This window comes from Callospermophilus lateralis, chromosome 15 (genome assembly GCF_048772815.1).
Source record: "Callospermophilus lateralis isolate mCalLat2 chromosome 15, mCalLat2.hap1, whole genome shotgun sequence".
NCBI lineage: Eukaryota > Metazoa > Chordata > Mammalia > Rodentia > Sciuridae > Callospermophilus > Callospermophilus lateralis.
In genome coordinates, this window is record NC_135319.1 from 80,248,367 (window position 1) to 80,270,105 (window position 21,739).

Consider the following 21,739-nt stretch of genomic DNA (forward strand, 5'->3'; position numbering starts at 1 on the left):
TTTGAGTTGAGCATCTTCAGATGGAACAAAGAACAATTTCAAAGCAAAGTGAAAACTGGATAGAAAGGTATAACAATAATAGCTGACTCTTATCAAGTACTACTTACTATATGTTTATACATTTATATAGTAAGATAGATATACTAATGGGAGTATATATCTACATTTCCCTTAGTCCTCATAGCAACACTGGGAATAAGGTATTTTATATTCACTTTACAGATGAGAAACTGGAGGTACAGAGAGGTTAAATGATTTGACCAAGCTCACATTCGGAAGCAAGCACAGCCTTGAACTTGGTTAGCTGGGAGCTAAGGATTGTTCTCTTGCACTGTGTTATACTGTCTCTCAATTTTGGTTAAAGTTGCTGAGATAGAGCAGAGAAGGTGCAGGCATGGCCTAGGTTGACCTGGGCTAACTTCTTGCAGATAGAGAGGCTGGAGTCTGATCTTGCAGAAATGGTAGGTGTTAGCAGGTAGTCCAGGTGGGCAGAAACACAAGTCTGGGCGTGAGCAACATGGGAGTTCAGTTGATTGGGGAGACATGGTCCCTCACACTTAACAGTACCTTTCAAGGCCAGAAAGGATGGAATCACTTTTGAAATTCACACATGAGGGCTGGGGTTGTGGCTCAGCAGTAGAGCACTCGCCTTGCACATGCGAGACCCTGGGTTCAATCCTCAGCACCTCATACAAAACTGAACAAGTGAAATAAAGGTGTTGTGTCCAACTACAACTAAAAAATAAATTAAAAAAAAAAAAAAGAAATTCACACATGAACCACAGTGGTTAAGTTCCTTTTTGCACTGAACTACAGAGAAAAGTACAGACTATTAAAAATCTAGCTATGACAATTATTTCATAGATAACTATTTTGAAATTTTGAAAAATATTATCAGGAATGAATTTTGAAAGATAATCTATTCAAAGTCACCTTCTGTGAACATTCTTATTTATTAACCAACTCTGAGAAAAGCATGATTAAATTTCTAAAAGAGATAGTGTTTTCCCATTTTACTTTTTCTGGGACCTAAGTGCCTTGGGAAAATACATGGCAACACTGCTGCTCTCACAATCCGGCCTCCTCACTCTCCAAGTCACTGCCATACAGTTAAATTGACAGTAAAACTCAGTTAAATAAGACCTACTGCAAATATAAATCTTCAGTTTGTGTGTGTTGTGCATATGCTTGTGTCTGTTAAGAACAGAGCTTGAACATGGAGGTATTTCAAACAAGGAAAAATATTTAGTGTGATATAAAAATAGTTTACAGTTTGAGTACATTTAGAATCTTAGGAACTGCATACTAATTCTGTGAATGTTATATTTTATTCTTCTACCTATTCCCACATGTAGTACTTTATTCTCTTTGAAATGGCTTCTAATGTAGTTTAACCCTGTTTTTGGAAGTGCCCATTAGGTTAATTTCTTTTATTAGTATGAATTTTTCTCCTACTGAGTAAAGCCAGCTAATATATTTTCCCCTTTATCATTTCATGTAAAAGCAAAAAGTAAGTGAGGAAACAATATGATTTCCACCTTGATTTTTTCCTCAAGTCTAAACAATGAAATCAGAGAATCTGTTCTTGAGATCTGGAATCTTGGTATTTGTTGATCCTACCGGATCAACACACTTGATTAGCTGTGAGCCTAGCCCCTGGTCTGACTTAATTCAATGTTCAGTAAATTAATTCAATTTTACTAATGTGACTAAAAACTAAATTTCATATCAATATAAACATTCATTAAACTGAAAATAACAAGTCGTGCAAACTGTTGAAAAGGACTCATTTTTATTTATAGATGGGTTCTGATAAGAATAGCATTAAATGTGTTTTAGAAGGGAAATGTTGGCATGATTAATGTGCAGTTGTTTGCATTTTTAATATTTCACTCATGTATCAGATTAGTATTTGTGCACACTGTCAGACTTTATTCTGTTCTTGTCAAAACACTTATTACTGCTGACAGGTATAACATATCCACATCAATCCTTAATTCTTTGATTCAATTTTCTAATTGCTTTTTTGGCATGCGATGGTGGCCATTTAGTCTTATGTGATGTATTCATCATATGGTATAATAACGCTCTTTATAATTAGATGTGCCATTTAAAGTGCCTGAGCAGGAAAAAAAATTACTAAGGATTGGAAATTTTTAAATTTCTCTACATTTAGACATGGTATGAGGTATTGGTATGTCACTGATTCTGGTGGTTATCCATAAATCATAATCACAGAATGTTGAAGGAGAGAGACCCTAAAAATTATCCAATCTATCGTTCATGTTCCTTTTGGGGCAATTGACTTAGTAATATACTCAGGATCACTCACCTAGACAATACCAAAGCTGGCCCCAGATTCATGTGTTCTGAATGCTAGTCAGGAATGGAACATGTATATGTGTATAAACTTCATTACTGAAATCCTAGCTTGGTTTCTGCTATAAACAGCCAAGCTGAGAGAATGAGAAGCTCCTTGGCCTGAAGTTACATATTTTTAGTAAAATGTATACTTAGAACCTAGCATGACCTAGTATTGGGGTATAATTAGAACCTAGATATGAGTTCCAATCTTGAATGTGCTACTCACTAGTTGTGCTACCCTGAGAATATCATCTCACCTCTCATAATGTCAGTGTTTTAGTCAGCTTTTTCGCTGGTGTGACTTAAAGACCTGACCAGAACGATTGCAGAGGAGAAAAAGTTTATTTGAGGGCTCAGAGTTTCAGAGGTCTCAAACCCCAGACAGCAGGCTCCATTCCTGGGCGCTCGAGGGGAGGCAGAACATCATGGAGGAAGAGTGTGGAAGGGAAACAGCCCACATGTTGATCAGAAAGCAGAGAAAGGGAGAGAATCCACTCAACAGATACATGTACATAAGCCAAAGCCGCACCCCAATTCCCACCTCGTCCAGCCACACCCTACCTCTTCAATTACCACTCAGTTAATCCCTATCAGCAGATTAAATCACTGATTGGGTTAAGACTCTCACAACCCAATCATTTCTCATTTCTCTTCTGAACGTCTTTCTTTAATATTAATAATTTAGATAGAAATTATCATGCCTTATAGTAATCTCATTGTGTGGCCTCTGTGACAAATTCATTCATTCATCCCTTTGCTTTTTCATCTACGTTCAAGGCACCATAATACATGCTACAGGTACGACAAAGAAGAATCAAAAATGATGCCTGCCTTAGAGGATCAGGGACATATGACATGTATATCAATACCTATAATAATAGATGGGGAGACGTAAGTCCCCAAAAGTTGGCACAGAGTATGGGCGTTTCAAAGAGAAGTGAGTACACAGGGAGTATAACAAACAGGACCCGCCCATGATGAGCTTGATTAATGGGTCGATAGACTGTTTACACAACTGTCATTCAAGGGAAAAAATAAAGAGAAACATAAGAGGAAAAACAAAGTAAAAAGGGAGGACTAAGAACCTCAGACCAGGGAAGACGTCATGGATGAGGTGACAGCTGAGCCAGCTTTGAGGGATGCTTAAGATCAGAAAAGTAAGAGACCTGTGGGAAGGATGTCCAAGACAGTGGAAGGACTCTGAGTGAAGCAGATGCAGAACCCCTGGAATCCCTGGACACAGTTGTGGGACAGTGAGATTGTAGGACAGAAATTGTCAAAAATAAAAGATAAAGTTTGATAAGGGAGTAGACATAAGACTGGTGGCCCTGGAATGCCATTTGAACCCAGTCCACAGAGATCATAAAGGGTCAGCCTTCAAGTCCATTTGGACCCCAGATGTTCTTTTGGTTGGCGGATAGTTTAAGATTTAATGTCTTAAAATCTAATCAGTGCCCACCACTTTTTATTGTCTTACCTGGAAAATAAGTCAGTCTTCTTAAGTGGTATGCACAGTCTAGACTCAGATTAGTCACCCAGGCTGTGAATGTAACTGGCATAGGCCAAATCCTGATTTTACCACCTACCAGGTTGGCAGTCTGGTTATATTACTTTAAGAGTTTACTCTTTGAGCTTTAGTTTCATCACCTGTAAAATGGAAACAGTCCCACATCATGGGGTATGATTAGATCGTGTAAATGTTAGTATAGCACCAGATATATTGTAAGCCTTTAATAAATATTAGCTATTATTATTAAGTTACCCACCTGAGCCTTGAAGGAATTTGAGTTTGCAAGTCCTACTTTGGGACTATTGAAAGTTTTTGAGAAGGGACATAACATCTTTTTTGTAATCTTCTGAGTCCTTGAGTATCAAGAGTTAACCTGGCTTAATTGTAATGGCTAGTCCAAAGGCACCACATGGTTCTGTTGAGTCCCTAATTGCGAGGTCTAGGTTTCCAGTGACTAGCCTCAGCATGAACTCTAGAAGCAGCTCATTGGCTCACCCACTCTTGGCAAGGGCCAGCAGAAGAAGAAACAGGGAACCAGCTTTGCCCATTGGTGTTTCTTAGACCTGCAGCAACTCATGTGGTGGCAGTTTCCAGGACAGATCTTGGGTTCAGCTGGCAGTCTCCCTTTCAGAACACATTATGCATTTTAAGAGCCATAATCTTGAAAATCCCTAAGCTTCCAGAAGCTTCTCTGGTAACTTGTCTCTGGTAGCTAAAAATGGAAAGAGTTTAACATAAAATGTTTTGCCCCTCAAAATAATGACTTGAAAATAAGAGTATAGCAGTTTCAAAAACACCAGAGTGATCCAGATAAGTCTTTTGTAAAAGTGCTGTGTGCTTAATAAACAAGGACTAATTACATAACTGTCAGGGATGTTTTCTGGCACAGTCTAACACCAGCTCTTTGCAGTACAACAAATATGAAAATGCCTCGAAGTAAATCACAGTTGCTGGGTGCTGTAGGCAAACCAACCCTTGCCTTATCTCTCTCAAAGGCAGCCATGGAAAACGCATGATAAATTGCACAGTTCAGTGAACATGTTATGTCATTGTGAAATGATTTTGATTCATGCTTATATATTTATTGCAAAACAACTAAGAAACCTCAAGGTATTAGAAATATTATCATTTGTGGGTTTTGCTGTTTTCTGTTGTAAAATCCAAGTGCTAAGTGTCCCTTTTTAAAAAAATTTGAATTCTGTACTGAAAGTGATATTACCCACAAAGTCTTTGGAAATCATTTTTACAAATTATGTGAATTCCTTCCAGAACTGCCAAAGAACTGTGCTAGCAACTAATATTTTAAACACAATGAATAATTCATGATTTTGCAAATATCCTCTTATAAAAGTTCTTATAGCTAAATATAGACCAAGTTTAAGCCAATTTGATTTTAAAATAGAATTATAATCTTTTATATAGTTTATCAATATAAAGAGATTTTAAAATGTTTTCTGTATAATAGCAAGTAAGAGTGAGAGAATTACTCTAAGGGAGATATTACAGAATTAGCTTTTATGTAGGCCTTGTTCCTTTTCTGAGGTCAAGATGTTATACTCACAGTCCTTTACTGAGCCTCTGAAGCTTGAAGTGTTAAATAATTAGGCCATATTCCACTGGAAATTACAGTTATCTTTTACTAATTTTTCTCTCCATTGATGCTTTTGATATTTAAACACCAGCATTTGATATTTAAAATCTTTCTGTGCTGGTGTTAAAAAAGTTCTAAGGTAGCCTGGCAACATGATCAGCTGACACACTACCAAATCTTACTATTTTTCTAAATTCCCTAAACCAAAAAACTCTAGTTTCTCAACATTTTTTCTGTAATCATAAAATTTTATTCTAATTTTTGCAATCAAGTTGTTTTTACCATGACTTTGTATATTCTAAGTAATGCCAGATGTTACACAGAAAACTGGAAACTAAGAGAGATTACCTTGCCTAGAGATGGAAACTATCAGTTATTTCTTAAGACATAATGAAAGGGATTTGGGTATTTCTAATAAGTTACTATTATTTAAACTTTGACTTCATTTTACATTCTCTTAGTATATTTTAACCAATTGACCTTTAAATATACTTTGCTTTTACTAAATTAAAATAAATTTTAGTTGCCTAGAAATACGGTTGGAAACATTCATAGTATTTTTCTTTTAGCTTGGACTATGACATGCCTATTCTCTAAATATTTACATCATTGGAGAATATCTATGTGCTTATGCTGATTTTGACTTAACATTTTTCAAAAATAAGTCTGTTAAATTAAATGTAAGCTTTAAAGTATGAAACCGTAGTTCATGCACTTGATGTAAGTAATGCAACATGGCCAAGAGCATTTTCTTGGAACATTTTAATGCCCTTTGCTTCTACTACCATGGTCACTTTCACCTTTATATTGAAAACTCCCCAAATGTATCTATATGAGGATAATTTTAAAACATGAGATTTATGTTGCTATAAAGGAGAAATCCTTTATAACCACATAAAACCGTTGTCACCAGAAATTTCAGTCTAAGTTTTACATGAAAGGGGACATATTTTATCTTTAATGCCTCATTAAACTTTCTGGAAATGGCAATATTCTAGAATATTCTAGGTGAATGACTACATACATCTATATTTCTTCTGAAAAGTTCAAATATTATCAGTGGGAAAAAACCTGAATAAAGCATTTGTTCTAATGATTAAGGCCGCAGCATTTTTTCTTTTTAATTTTGCCTTTTTGCAGAGATGTCGCTTTGCTATAGCAGCCATGTCTCACCTATAGTTCTATGAATGATAGAGCCAAAACAGCCTTTCCTTAGATAAAATGATATCCTCACTGTTTCAAAGATTACATTGTATTTAAATTCTGTGTATACGTTTGTGTGCAGGTGGGGGTGTGCATGTGTGCTTGAGCATATCTTTATGTGGGGGTGGCACAGGCTTGTATGTGCACATGTCATAAGCTGTGTTGTGTGTGGATTTTGTTTGTTTGTTTTGTTTTAAAGAGAGAGAGAGGGAGAGAGACTTTTTAATATTTACTTTTCAGTAGACACAACATCTTTATTTTATTTTTATGTGGTGCTGAGGATCGAACCCAGCGCCCAGCGCATGCCAGGCAAACACATTACTGCTTGAGCCACATCCCCAGCCCTGTGTTGTGTGTTTTAAGAACATAGACTCAGGAGGCAGTCTGCCTGAGCTTAAATGCCAGCCTTGCTACTTCTTCCCAGCTATATGAATTGAGGAAGTGTTTTTAACCTCTTCCTTCAGGTTCTCATTGTATTCAGGTTGTTGTAAGATTTATGTAAATTAATATATGTAAGTCACTTTTAACTCTCATCCATAATTAGCACTGAAACACTAATATTACTATCATTCTTATTTTTTTTTGGTGGGGGGTTTACTGAAGATTTAACTTAGGGGCACTCCACCACTGAACCACATCTCAGCCCTATTTTGTATTTTATTTAGAGACAGGGTCTCACTGAGTTGCTTAGCACCTCGCCATTGCTGAAGCTGGCTTTGAACTCAAGATCCTCTTGTTTCAGTCTCCTGCCACTGGGATTACAGGTGTGCACCACCATACCTGTTATTATCACATATTCATTTACTTTATTAATTTCTGTTACATTACTTATACCAGTGTATTTGTGGGTGATGATGAAATATGTATGTCACTAAAGTGATATTAAAAATACTCCAACATGAACTCACATGTGAATTTTTTAAAGAAGTCAAGTATATACAAGCAGAGAGGAGAATGGAGTACCCCAGGACAGAGAGGGATAGAGAACAGGGAGATGTGAGTCAAAGGATATAAATTTGTACTTCATAGGAAAAATAAATCAAGAGATCTAGTGTTTAGCAGGGGGGCTATAATGAATAACATTGTGTGGCATAGTGAAATCTTGCTAAGAGTATGGACATTTGGTTCTTTTATCACAGAAAGGGAAATGTTAACTATGTGAAGTGATGGATGTATGAATTTGCTTGACCATAATAATAATTTCAACATGTATATATGTACCAAAACATGTTGTACACTTTAAATACAGATAGTAAATATAAATTTAAAAAGTAAAAAATAAATAAATAAATAAAGATACGCCAACAGAATATTTGGAATGGTGATCACTTAATTAAATAAATGGGGTTGTGTGTAATGTTATTAGTGAGGGAAAATAATTGGGAAAAAACAACAAACATTGCATAACTTTGTGGCTCACTAGCTGCACATCAGATATAGAGGGGTGCATTCATTTGTTCTAATAAAAAGGGATTGCATGTCTACGCTGGACCAGAGTTAAAATGACCCAGGGTGTGTCCCTGATAACTAGGACCATGCAGTTTGGCTGACTGGAAGATGGACAGAGTGGAAAGTAGAACAGTAATGTCGTGCCAACTACACAAACTTACTTGGGTTTTCTTTTTTAGGGGGCTCCCAAACCCATAGCCATCGAACCCTGTGCAGGAAACAGAGCTGCTGTTCTGACGGTGTTTCTTTGTCTACCACGAGGATCATCAGGGGCCCCACCACCTGGGCAGTCAGGTATGGTAAAGGAGGAGCCAACAGCAGTTAGACTGAAAAGAAGAAAGAGCACTGCTAAATAGCACAGTAAGGACCTTTATGGGTCCTAATTTAGAGCATGCTAAAATTTTATTAGCATACAAACTTTCACCCTAGGGGACTTGTGCATTTGGGGTATTTAGTGGCGTCAGAGGATGATAGCTTGATACAACCACCTCAGTGCATTTATGACACATTCTTGCTCCCAAGACTAGACCAGTGGAGTCCCTGGGCTAGGTGAACTCGCCCTTAGAATAAGTGTAGCCAGTTTTTGTTCAAATTCTCCTTTGCTACCTGAAGAGCACGGTCTGGTCTCAGACGTAATTATATGTATCCTCGTGCATGTTTATTCATTCCTGTGACATTGTCCATTTTGTAAGTATAACTCACAGTCAGATCACATGCCACACTTACTTTTCTTCTTATACATCCTCTTCCATCTATTTATAATTTCTACTATTTTTTCTCTCCTTACTGTTTTCTCTACCCAACTCTTAGGGGAATGGATGTTTTTGAAGGGCAAAGGGGATTTCAAATATTTCTATTCAATTCCCCTCAGATCTGGCAGGTTCTCAGCAGCAGTAATTGATGATGAACTTGCCTCCCCAATTATTTTATCTTTTCTTGCTGCCCCAGTTAGCTTTGACCTCGCTCCTCACTTTTCTTGATTTGTGTTCATCCACACACTAAAAGTGAAAAATACACTACTTTATACCTTGTAAGCTTTAGCTATTCAAGTTGCAGAATGTTTCCCGTACATAGGAACAGAAGGTTTCTATCATTCATTATACCTAATGATATCTTGTTGCAGGAATTTTTAGCCAAAGTTCATTTTTAGATGTTTATGCAAATAAATGGACATTCTCTGCACTTTCTTGTACATTGAGTGAATGTCTTGCTCTTCTCCTTCCAGCAGCATCAAAATAAATGGCATGCAGTAGTAGAAGAGTTTGGCCCTGGTCAGATAAGATGGATAATTATAGGTCCTGTGCCCAGCTAATGGAAGTATTGTTTTAAAGCTGGGATGATTTCCAAAACAAACACTTTACTAATGAAAACAAGTCTCTGTGATATACCCCAAGGTTCTTCTAGATCCTTGACAAGATGACTTACTGATGGGGAGAGTGAAGACAACTGCCAATACTCTGTCCCTTTAACCTTTGAAATCCTTTTTGGCTGATTTTAAAGAGCCAAGTAGCAGTGTGGACCATCATTTCTGCTGTTTTTTTTACAGATGCTTTATGATTCTTAATGCCATCTTGATGCCATCCTAAATGGTGTAGAACTATACTCTTTGCAAACATTCTCCTATTTTTCACATTTGGTCTCCTTGATAAAGCTATAAATAGGTGATATAAAATTCTCTTCATAAATGAGAGGAATGATGCATAGAAAGCACTGTATTTCTACATTCAAAGACTCTTGGCGGGGGGGTATACTAGAGGGTATAGTGAAGAACAAAAAATACTTACTGCCTGCCTTCCAAGTAATCCTTCCTGGTGATCTATGGCAAAGAGCTTACTGCTCTACAGTTGACAGCTCAGGTCTTCAGAAAGCCAAGTACTTGGATGAGTACTGAAAATGTCTACAAGGTTGATAAAGGGAGACAAAACACTGAAACAGCTAACATGCATCTTCCAGAGGCAGAAGAATGAATGATAAGTACTGTGTGCATAATTCAGGATGAGCTGGTTTCTTGTCTTTTAGAAAATCAAATAATTTTTCTAGCTATACTTTTAGAAGTAAGACTCTTCTTTGCTTCTATTCCTTTAAAATACAGTATTATGTCTTGTCTGAATCTGTTTTGAAATGTAAAAATATGATAAATGAGTAGATGGACAGATATAAAACAAGAAAACTGTTAATGATAGAATCTAGGTGATGGGAATATACTGGTGTTGATTATAAAATTCCCTCAATTTTTCTATATCATTGAATTTTTAATAATAAAATGTCAGGAAACAACAAAACAAAAACTCTTTTGACTTCATTGCAAAAAAGAAGCCAGCATGTATAGAAAGAAATTTTCTAATGTTATCATCTGTTTTCCCTGAACGAGGCAAATAGTGACATCAATATAAAAACCAAATGGATAATTTTCTCCACTCTTTATCAAAATGTTTGGCGTGTGTATACCAAACTAAAACTTAACCTACAGTCACCCAATATTTGAGCAGAGATACATTCCAATGATTATTGGGAGCTTGGGAGGGAAAGGTTGCCATTAGCTATTTCATTGCTAAAATTTGATTTATTGTATTTTTTTTTTTTTTTTTGGTAACAAAAAGTCCATACATGTTTTCCTGCTATCCTTATGCCAGAAAGGATGTTCATAATGCTCTTGTTGATGAAGATGGTGGTGGTGGTAGTGGTGTGATCAGAAGCCTGGGAAATGTGACTTTCAAAAAGCACTTCCATTTTTGAGTCTCAGTTAACTTAAATGAAATGAACAATTGGAATAGAATTTATTCATTGTTTCTTAGGTTCCTCTCCTAAGATCCCTGTATTCTAGAGAGCCTCCCTCAGGACTGATGCTAGGTAGGAGGTTGGGGACATTGAGGAGGGGTTACAGGAGAGTCTTCATGGACAAAAATACCTGCCCTTACTCCCACTATGTGAAAGACAGAGCCCAGGAGTTTTCTCTTGGCATTTGGGCTATTTATGTCTTCAGATATTCATGTAGCTATTCAATGATTGAATTAGTGTTTATTTTAGGTTAAAAGTCTTCTTACAATAGTTTTTAAAATCTTCTACTTCTTTGAAATGTTCCTCTCTAAATGTTAGTGTCATATGCATTATTCATTGCCATGAATAAAAACATTTAAGAGAGAATTTCGGGATATGGGAAGCAGAAGCACCTGTGAGCATGGAGATTGGATTAGTCTGGGTGCTCCAGAAAGACTCAACCAATAGAACTTACATTTAGTACCTGAGAGGGGATCATGTGTGTGATGAAGTCCTACAACAGGTGTCTGAAAACTGCAGAATCCTGTGGTGCTGGTTATGGCTGAGTCCAAGTCAAAAGGCCTCAGAGTTGAGGAAGCCAATGGTCTAACTATCAGTCTGAGGCCAAAGGATGAGAACTTGGGAACCACTGGTGTTAAGACTGGTATTAAGAATCCAAAAGATGGAAAGCTGGAGTTCTGATATCCAAATGGAGGAAAGGGGAATGTGTCCCATCTCCAGGATATACTCAGGCAGAGATTTACCTTTCCTGTCTGTTTTCTTGGAGTCCCCACACAATTGGATTGTTCACTCAGATTCACACTCTTATCTCTCTGACAACAGCCTCATAGACCCACTCAAAAACATTGCTTTACCAGGTTTCTATGTATTCCCTGATCCCAGTCAAATTGACAATTAAAATCAACATTGTTGTCAGCACCAAAAAATGAATGACTTAGAAACATGCAGGTGTAGTCTGGCCATCTCTTTTCAGTAGTACCTCGTGATTTATTTCAAATTTAAAATGGCATTGTCTTTGGACTTCATTCTCTAACAACTGTTTCAGTAATGTTTAACAAGCAACAATTAGACATGGCCCTGTTAGTGTCTGTCTGACACGTGTGAACCACCTTCCCCACGGCTTTCAACTGATCAGAGATCAAAAGAAAAACTCTACAGATTCATCCCTTAGATTACCCAAGCGTTAATCTTTTTAATTTTTTTAAATATAATGAATTTAAGTGCTTGTGAGCAATTCTCCCTCTAGGTGGCTGAGAATAGTAAAGCAGAAGATTTTAAACAGGTTTTGTGGCATTCTGAGAGCTAGACTCATCAGGTTCCCTGCTCCCCCTACCAGAAGCCCTGCGGCTTCCTTCTGCTCTGATGTGAGCAAGCCCCACGGAGCATGCCAGACTCTCCTGGGCTCATGCAGATCTTTGTTGTTGGCATATGTTCATTGTGCAGCCACTTTCTCCTCTGACCTCAAAGTCATTGCAAAACTGGCATTCCCATGAAAACAGGACACAGTAAGTAACTCTGGTGCATGATACCGACAACCACGCGTATCTCCAGTCACCCTGGACAGCACTGTCCCCATGCATTTTAGAGTCATATTACAATGAAATGTGGTTAAAGCAAATAAAGCTCTTCAAAAGCATAAATTGAAAATGATAATGACCACTGTCACTTTGTGATGGAAGATTATGGATTTCACAATTTATGGATCCTTTCTAATGAGAAACAGACTAACTTCTCTCACTTGGGTTAAAAATCACAGGGTCCCAAATGTCCATGGTTGCAAAGAAGCTATGTGCTTCAACTAAAAGTCAAATTTGCCATGATCCTGTCCCATGTATGATTGACTCTGACATTACCAAAGAGAATACTGCTGGAAAGCCTAGGGTTTTGAAATTTTCTTTTAGGCTTAGAAGTTTTAGCAGGATGATCAGTTTTTTAAGAATAACTTGGAAACACTGTATAATGTTTAAAACAATAGTCTACCCAACTGTGTCATGAATGCTTTTCTTATTTATAACAATGACAAAAAGAACTTTGTCTTACCCAAATGGAAAGAGGTGGAGGAAGAGAACTAGTAATTCTAGTATTAGACGCTTTCTATGTATATTCATTGGTTTAACCCTCTTAATGACTCTGAGAAGCCGCTTTTACTGGCGAAAAAACTGAATTCCCACAGGGATTAAATGACTTGCCCAAGGCCACTATAATGGCCACTATAGCCACTGACTGAGTGAAGCAGAATTCACACCAGGGCCATTGAATCCTCAGTCTGAATGATGCAGTGCTTCTTTGGATGAAGACAGGGATATTCTGGGTAGCCCTTATTCCTGAAGAAGCTTTAAACCCAGTTAAAGAGGAAAGCCCAATAAGATCTCTGCTGAGCACTGGGCTTAAGGGGGCAAAGAGGACAAATTTATCTTTCCTGGCGATTTAACTGCAGCAATTAGGTAAAATATGTGCAAGCTGTGGCACATCTGCTAATGAAACTATGATTGTATGTAATAGCAACAGGGGCAGGCAGTCAGAGGAAAAGAATTTAAACTTGTAAGTTTTAACTACAGACTTAGAGTCACAATCCTGGAGATAGAGACCCAGCTCTGCCACTGGCTAGCTGTGTGAACAGGGCAAGTTGCTTAGTATCTGAGCCCTGTTTTCTCATGTATAAGATGATCGGATTGGGTTGGACTCCTAGATGTATTTCACTCTAGCCCCTTGGTATAGTTTCACTACCAAATATGTTAAGACATACTGGGAAAGTAAGAGCAAGTAATTCACTTTTATAAATAAATAAATGTATATAGTTGTAGATTAACACAAAATATTTACTTATTTAATGTGGTGCTGAGGATTGAACCCAGTGCCCCATATGTACAAGGCAAGCGCTCTACCCCTGAGCTCATTCTCAGCCCCAAGTAATTCACTTTTAAATTGTATTTTTACTTATCTTTCCAACTACTCAAGACTAGTTGAGAAACCTTATTTTCCTATGCCTTGCTTGTCAGTGACAAAAAATTAATGAGCATCACTCCTTAAATTAAAAAAAAAATCTAAATAATCTGTTAATAAAGTCTATTTCTCAATATTCTTATAAAGAATAAAATGTATGTTTGAAAGATGTAAATAGTTCATAGTGCTAATATTAGCTTTCCATTTCTGTGATGGAGTACCTGAGAAAATCAACTTAGAGAAGAAAAGATTTATTTTGCTCATGGTTTCAGAGGCTGACTTCCTTTCTAGGCCTGCAGTGAGGCCAACTATCATGGCAGAGGGGAGTGGCAGAGCAAAGCTTCTCACCTGGTGGCATCCAGGAAACAGAGAAATAAGAGAGGAAGGGGCTGGGTACAACATATACCCTTTCAAGCACACCCTAGTGACCTACTTCCCCCAAGTAGGTCCTACCTCCTACAGTCTCCACCCCCTTTCAATACTGCCATCAAATGATGACTCCATTGTAATTCATCCACTGATGAGATCAGAGCCCTCTTGATCCAGTGGTTTCCCAAAAGCCCCGCCTCTGAACACTGCTGCACTAGGGTCTGAGTGTTCAACAACTGAACCTTTGGGGGACATTCCAGGTCCAAACTATAACAATGACCCTATTTTAGAAGGGAATGAAAGGAATCTCAAAATGCCAGTGAGAGGTAGAATGTTCTCAATGATCTCAGGGACAGACTCCAGGCCTGCGGGTTTTCAGTGGAGTATTCTTTCCTCTGAAGCCAGTTTTTAAAAGCAAATCTCCATTTTCCAGAAGCCTCTGGAGTTTCTGTCCCTCTGGACTCCTTTTCCTTCATAACTCTGCCTCTATAAATATCTTCACACTTGTAGAGACACATCTGTTGATCTAATCTTAGCACTTCCTTTGTTAGAGGGAGCTGAATAAGAAATAGAACTACTGAGTTGTATCAAAAATTCATTATGAAAATTCTGGCATGTTATGTTCTTACCCTCAAATCCAAATATTTCTTATAGCCAGTACATGTGTCTTAATAAAGGAGAAAGAAAAAAGTGGCAAAATAAACTATAAAATTAGGCAAAAGACCCCCAAGACAACAGTGATGGGAATAAATGTCTGAAATTATTATTGATAAATATTACTCTGCTTCAAAAAATATCTAATATTCAAAAGATCCTGAAATCAACAGTAAGAAAACCTTTTTCTTCTATCCAAAATGTGGTCATGTGGATTTTTATTTATTAACTTAATTCATTCAAGAAACATTTGAAAGCATCTGCTTGGTGCCAGCCCTAGATATAAAATAATGAACACAACGGTGCTTCCACCCTTGGGGAAGTTATAGCCCGTGTGAAAACAGACACAACACAATCACGCAAATAAACCCATAGTGACAAGTTTGTGGTAGATGCTAGGACAAAAAAAAAAAAAAAAAAGTCAAATAGTTTTCTCTTCTAGTGAGAGTGATAAACAAAGTAGCCCTTTCCTGAGTCCTCTCTCGTCACCCTGTCTCTGTGATGTTTGGTGAATAGGCCCCAACTTCCGGAAACCTCCTCCTGTGGTATTCGGTGCCCCCATGCATCTCAGGCACTGACCTAGGGGAATGTGCTGAGAGGCCCTGGCCTCAGAGTGCCTACCCTCTGTAGGGCCACTTCTCCTGCCCAGTTACACACAGGAGGTGTCCTCAGGGCCCTCCTCGGGGGCTGGCAGCCCCTCTGCACCCCCAGGGGTACTGCTCTAGCTAGCTCCTGACCCTGTGGGGCGTCACCAACACCCCTCACCTCTGCTGAGCAGCAGCACCTTACCTGGCTTTCTACTCTTTGGATGTGAAGTCACCCTCCCTTCCTCCTCTCCTGTCACCTCCCCCCCTTCCCCAGACCAGCTCTTCCCCCGACATGACTGTTTCTGTGAAGTCCACTTCAGAGTGCCTCAGGTTGCCACCTTGGAGTCAGTCCTCCTTCTTCTCTCTCCCCTTTTCCTTGTAAGCAGGTGCAGAGCTCTGTAGACCTGACCCCTGCACCATAGAAGGCACATCTTTTTTTCCATTTTTCCTCCCTCCGTGGCTTTGTTCAAGCTGCCAAAGGAAAGCACAACTCCAGTCCCATCACTCCTTTCCTTGGGAACCTTGGTGGACTTCTCATGGCCTGTTAAACCAAGTCGAGGCATTTATTTATCTGGGGCATGAGACCATCCTTGACCTCCTACAGCCCCGCTTCTAGACAGCACCACAGAATCTTCACTACGCCTACCTGTACAGCAGCACTGGCCAGCTGAGGCCCTTGGGCAATTATTTTAGCCTCTCAAACTCTCAGATTCCTCATCTACAAAGTGAGGAAGATGACCTAGTAGAATGTCTTTGGGATCACTGCTACAAGTCCATACCTATTTTCCTTCCTATGATCCTGTGTATATATGTGTTCTCACACTTACTGTTGTTCAGTGTACTTGAAATGCCTTCTTCCTTTCAGTGCCCTGTTTTCAAAGCCCATTTCATATGTCACTCCCTCTTCCACAAAGCCATTTCAGTCCCCTCATACAAGTGTGACCTTGCTCACTGAGAAATCACATAGGATTTACTGGTTCACTTCTTTACTGCTTTTTGACAGCTATCAAAGTCACTGTGTATGTTTCTTCACTTTCTCCCCAGATAGTAAGCTCTCTGAGGCCAGTGGCTATGTCTTATTTTATCCTTGAATCCCTACTCGCCAACAAATTCCTGATACTTAGTAGTTGCTTGGTAAATACTTAATTGATGAATAAAATAAATTATAGACCTTCTTCCTCCAAAAAGACACAGAAAAGATATATATGCACAAATGTAGTGTATTTCACCTCAAGTCCATAATCTTGGTAAAATAGATTTTGTTTTTATGATACATATTGGATTCAAGCTACATATCTTGGGAACTGAAATCAAGCCTAGAAGAGTACTTTTGATGGATATATCTATTAAAATGTAGTTGTTTAGATTTAAGACTCAATGAAAATTAGAATATTATGAAAGATGACATAAAACAATAAAGCAAGTAATATTTTCAATGTAGCACATATTAAATATATAGTCATTCTATTTTCATGATTTGAACTTTAATTTATTCCTTGGATGATAATTTTTAAAAACCATTAGATTTAAACTTGAAAAAGCACATCTGAGTTCCACCCTTTATAAATAGAAAAATAAATGATTTTGAATCTCATGGAATAAAGGTTCACATATTAGTTACATCCAGGACAGATAATCTCACAAAATATAGCTAATGGATCAAAAACATTAATTGCTTAGTCCTGGGGCTTAGGAAACTTACCTGTAGCCACATAGTAAATAATTAGGGATTAAGAATTTAAGTCCAGAAAAACTCACCCCAAAGTGCTCTCCTAAAGCTTTTCAGTTTTCTTTATTTGTTTAGCTGGAGGGGAGAAATTATCCTCTTACTTTTGAGCATAGCACATACTTTTTCTCTTATTGACTAGTGTCACTGTGACATGATATGGTTATAGTCCTCCCATTTGAGATTTTAAATTTTATCTTTGTGTGATGACTAATTGAAGTGTTGTGGCATTCCCACAGAGAATCAGGGCACGAAGGCATTCAGCAGGAAGCAGCATTTATTAGTGCCAGCACTGGCCCAACAGATTCACATCCAAAGGCTGAGCACTGAAAGCAGAAGGCATTGGGTTATATACCTCTTATTAGTTCCTCCATACTTGCCAGCTCTTTGTCTCCCATATAGTAATACACATTCTGATTGGGTATTCTATTTCTATAGTATAGAGTTGCAACAGTGTTACAACAGAGTTGTGGTATGTGCACATTGATACTGATGGTGCCATGTTATCTTTCCTTTGTTTGGAGAAAGTCCCTACCACAAGAGAAATTGAACAATGTATAATGGAAGCAAAGAAAAAAATAAGGACAAGAAACTCAAAGACTAGAAAACACAATCAATTAAACATGCTGCAGAAATGAGTTAGCCCAAAAAGTTAACTCAACTGTTTTCAAGATAAGCAATTAGAAACAAACTCACATGAGAAGTCAGAGATTGAGACATGAAAAATGAGACCAACAGCCCTGAGACACAGCCAACACATTTTACTTTTCCTTTCCTTCTATCCTGCCTGTCACTCTTTCTAGTACTTCTAGAAATGACTGGTAAATAATAATTGACTGGTTAATAAATTATTGTGGTCAAAGAGGAAAACAGGAAACAAGTAAAGCTCAACTTACAAAGCTAAAGGAGAAAATCAAGATTTGTTTACAGTAAGCACACTATGAAGCAAAAACCACAAAATAAGAATTTCATGGGTAGATAAAGGATAAATTATTTCCATCCCTGGTATTTCTTGTAATAACCAACACCATGATCTGTATGAAACTGCCTATTATTTATATTGTAATTTATACTTTTAATTGGTCATGAATTAAAGAGAAAGCTGCTGTCTCAATGAGTTGATCTGTACATTAAAATACTAGTGTAGGGGTGGGTAATTCTTTTTTTTTTTTTTTTTTTAAGAGTGAGAGAGAGTGAGAAAGAGGGAAAGAGACAGAGAGAGAATTTTAATATTTATTTTTTAGTATTTGGCGGACACAACATCTTTGTCTGTATGTGGTGCGGAGGATCGAACCCAGGCCGCACGCATGCCAGGCGAGCGCGCTACCGCTTGAGCCACATCCCCAGCCCATGGATGGGTAATTCTAAGTGTCAAAGAATGTTAGCATTTTTAGAGCTCTGGAAATGGTTTTAAAAGTCATTTATTTCTACTTCATATTTTTACAGTTTTTTTTTTTTTTAGTTATAGATGGACATAATAGCTTTATTTTATTTTATTTATTTATTTTTATGTGGTGCTGAGAATTGAACCTAGTGCCTCACACATTCGAGGCAAATGCTCTACCAATGAGCCAAAACCCCAGCTTCCTAGTTCATATTTTGAAAAGAAAACCAACCTGGGAGCTAAAGATGGGGAGAGATGTATCTGTGATCAATGAGTTTGTAGGTGAGTAGGGACTAGAACCAAAATCTCTGAATCCCTCCTGCATGAAAGGGCTTTATCCCTCCCTCACATTTATTGTACCATGCTGCAAAATCTAGCTAGAAAAAGAAAATAACAATAATTCACCTCTTACAAGGCAGTACTGCACAATATTTGCCACACAGAGCCCAGAAAGGCTGACAGAAACTTTATAGATAATAAAAGAAATTTAAATAATCTTAGAAAATAATTCTTCTTACCAGCAAAGTGTTGAAATGCTAATAAAATAAGGGTTTTCTTCTTCCCACATAAACATTTTTCTGAGGACCATGTCATTAGGCCAGAGGTTCCACAGAATATCTAGAGGGAGTGTGTTCAAGTTTGATAAGAGTTCTGGGTTGAATCTCAGATCCTGTCACATATAGTACCATGGTGCCAATAGCATTTACCAAAGGTATTTTTATCCCTTATTCTTAATGAAAGTCCCAGGGGAGGAGCAAGCACCAGCAGTAGAAACGTCATTCTACAAATGGTGAACGTTGGCTATAATTGCATCAAACACCTTAAGGCCATAGTGATCATTCTCAAAGGGCTTTTAGGGAAAAAGTTAATGGCCCTCAGAAAAATGAGTAATTCATCTCCATTTGTCCAACTTATAATCTGCAAATGAGCATAGCTCATGCAAATTAAGCAAACTTCCTTAATTGATGGACAGCATGTCCAGAGCAGTCATGCCTGAAAAACACTGGCAAAACTCAAGAGAGAGTTCCTTAGCTTCTTCCTTGAGAGCTGGGACTTAAATTGGTCCATAGGACTCCAGAGAAGTGGTTTTAGGATTCCTACATGGTCCCAGGGATCATCATTTAGAAGCCCTGGGGCATAAATGTATTTTTGTCCCCTGGACCTGCTGTCTGATATAATTTGAATTGAACCTTGAAGCCCCTAAAAGTCTGGATGTAGTGACCATACATTCAGTTCCATTTATCCAACAAGCCAGGCAAGGATCATCAAATCAATAACATGACTGTGCCATCTGCCTTCTCCTTGCTCACCATCATAATGAAAAATGACTCCTTAAGTGTTCTGCAAGGCAATTAGCTCTGAAAGCAGAGCTGTAATGGGGAGAGGCCAAGTTGCATTTGTATTCAAAACTTTACTGGTAAAATGGAAAGGAAGCTGTTGTCCATATTAATAGATACATAAAATGTATAAATGGGGTAATTTGGTATTACTCTATTTATGCATAATATTATACAACAGCAGAAACAGAGAGCTAGGAAGGGCAATGAAATGACATCTGGCTCCTCTGATGGCCTGTAGCCACAGCTGGTGACCCTGTCCAGAATCATCCTGGACAGACAGACTGTTTCTAAAGACTTTCCCAAAAGGCGTGCTTGTGACTTCCGGGGCTAAATCATCCTGTTATTTAACAGTCTTCATGCAATTTGATCCTATTCTCTTTTGTTCTCTTTCTTCTTGTTCTCATCTCTCCAGAAACAGAGAACAGCTGATTATGCTCCCTAAATAATTTATCACGTGTACAAGGCAATTTTGAAATCACCTCCCAGCCTTTGGTTCAGGTCCCATGCAAGACTCCAGTCTTCTTCCATCTGTGCCTTGAAGGCCCCAACTTCCAGCTTCTCCTCTCTGACTCTCAGAGCCCTTCAAGCTTCCTAAATGTCACTGACTCGAGGAACATGGGGTATGAAGGGTCTCTAGAGGTAGTTCTGTACCTTTATTTGACATATGAGGAAACTGTGGCTCACCTTGAAAAGACTTCCTCCGAGTTTGCCTTCTCCTGTGTGGCAGAGCCAGCCCAAGGGCCCTGTTTCTCAGTGCCTAACCTCTGCTTTAAAACCAACTGCCATTAGTTCCATCTTCCCATTGGCAGTGCAGTAGGACTTCTCTGTCCCTTCCTGGGCTTTTCTGCTATTTTGCATTTTGTATACATGCCTCACTGTTTTTCTTGCTCAAGAAAAGAGAGGCAGTTGATTTCTCTGATATTCCAGGGTCACTTTTGAAATTTATCCTATCCTATCCAAAATGCCATTGGCTTTCCCTGACCTTTTGATGTTATTTGCAAATTCAAAGATTTTAGGGAGAAGTCAAATGCCTCAAAGAGCTGGATTCCAGAGTGACTTTAAAAATGCAGTCCTGGGCTGGGGCTGGGGCTGGGGCTCAGTGCAGACTGCTTGTCTTGCACATGAGGACTGGGTTTGATCCTGAGCACCACAGAAAACTAAATAAACAAAATGAAGATATTGTGTCCATATACAACTAAAAATTGAAAAAAAATGCAACCCTCCTTGCTCCAAAAGTACCACACCTCTATACCTTTGCATGGACCAGTCTGTCTGCCTGGACAGGCCTCCCAATGGCCCCCTGCACACACCCCTCTTCTTTTCCTCCAAGAGAATTTCTAATTTAAGCTTCTCTTCCTCTGTGAAACTTATTCCCTTCTCCATCCATTCTCTGTCCACTACTTTTGATTTTTCATATTCTAGAAAATGTTCATTATACTCTCTCCATCCTACCCAGGCACTCTAGGGGTGGGAATTTCCCCTGATTATTATATCCCCAGGAGTAAATGGCACCTAAGGCACACAAAAGTCAATGCGCATGTCAATCCTTTTCCTCTTCTTGTGCTCACCTGCACCTGTTGACACTAAATTCCCGGAGTCCACCTCTTGAGCTAGCTGTGAATTCATACTGTCTGCTGCACTTGATCATGTAATTGGTCTATGTGCCTTGATATAAATTAATTCTAGGTGCCTCTCAGTTTGAAAAACAAATGAAAGACCTCCTTAAGTCTCTCGCTCCAAATTCGGTTTATGAAATTAGGACTGAAAACTTTACTGAGGTTAAAGATTCCTCACTATTTGCTGGGTCTGTCAAAAGTCTAGTTAGTCATTTTGTATAGCTG

The 21,739-nt window shown here is 38.3% G+C and overlaps 1 protein-coding gene across 1 annotated transcript in view; it reads left to right on the top strand.

Moving 5' to 3' along the window:
- Window positions 1-21,739, top strand: part of Atrnl1 (attractin like 1) — a 746,572-nt gene that overhangs the window by 642,790 nt on the left and 82,043 nt on the right. Inside the window, exon 28 of the mRNA XM_076834523.1 lies at window positions 8,297-8,411. Within this exon, the coding sequence (XP_076690638.1) occupies window positions 8,297-8,411 (115 nt within the window). The remainder of the gene's footprint in view (window positions 1-8,296; window positions 8,412-21,739) is intronic.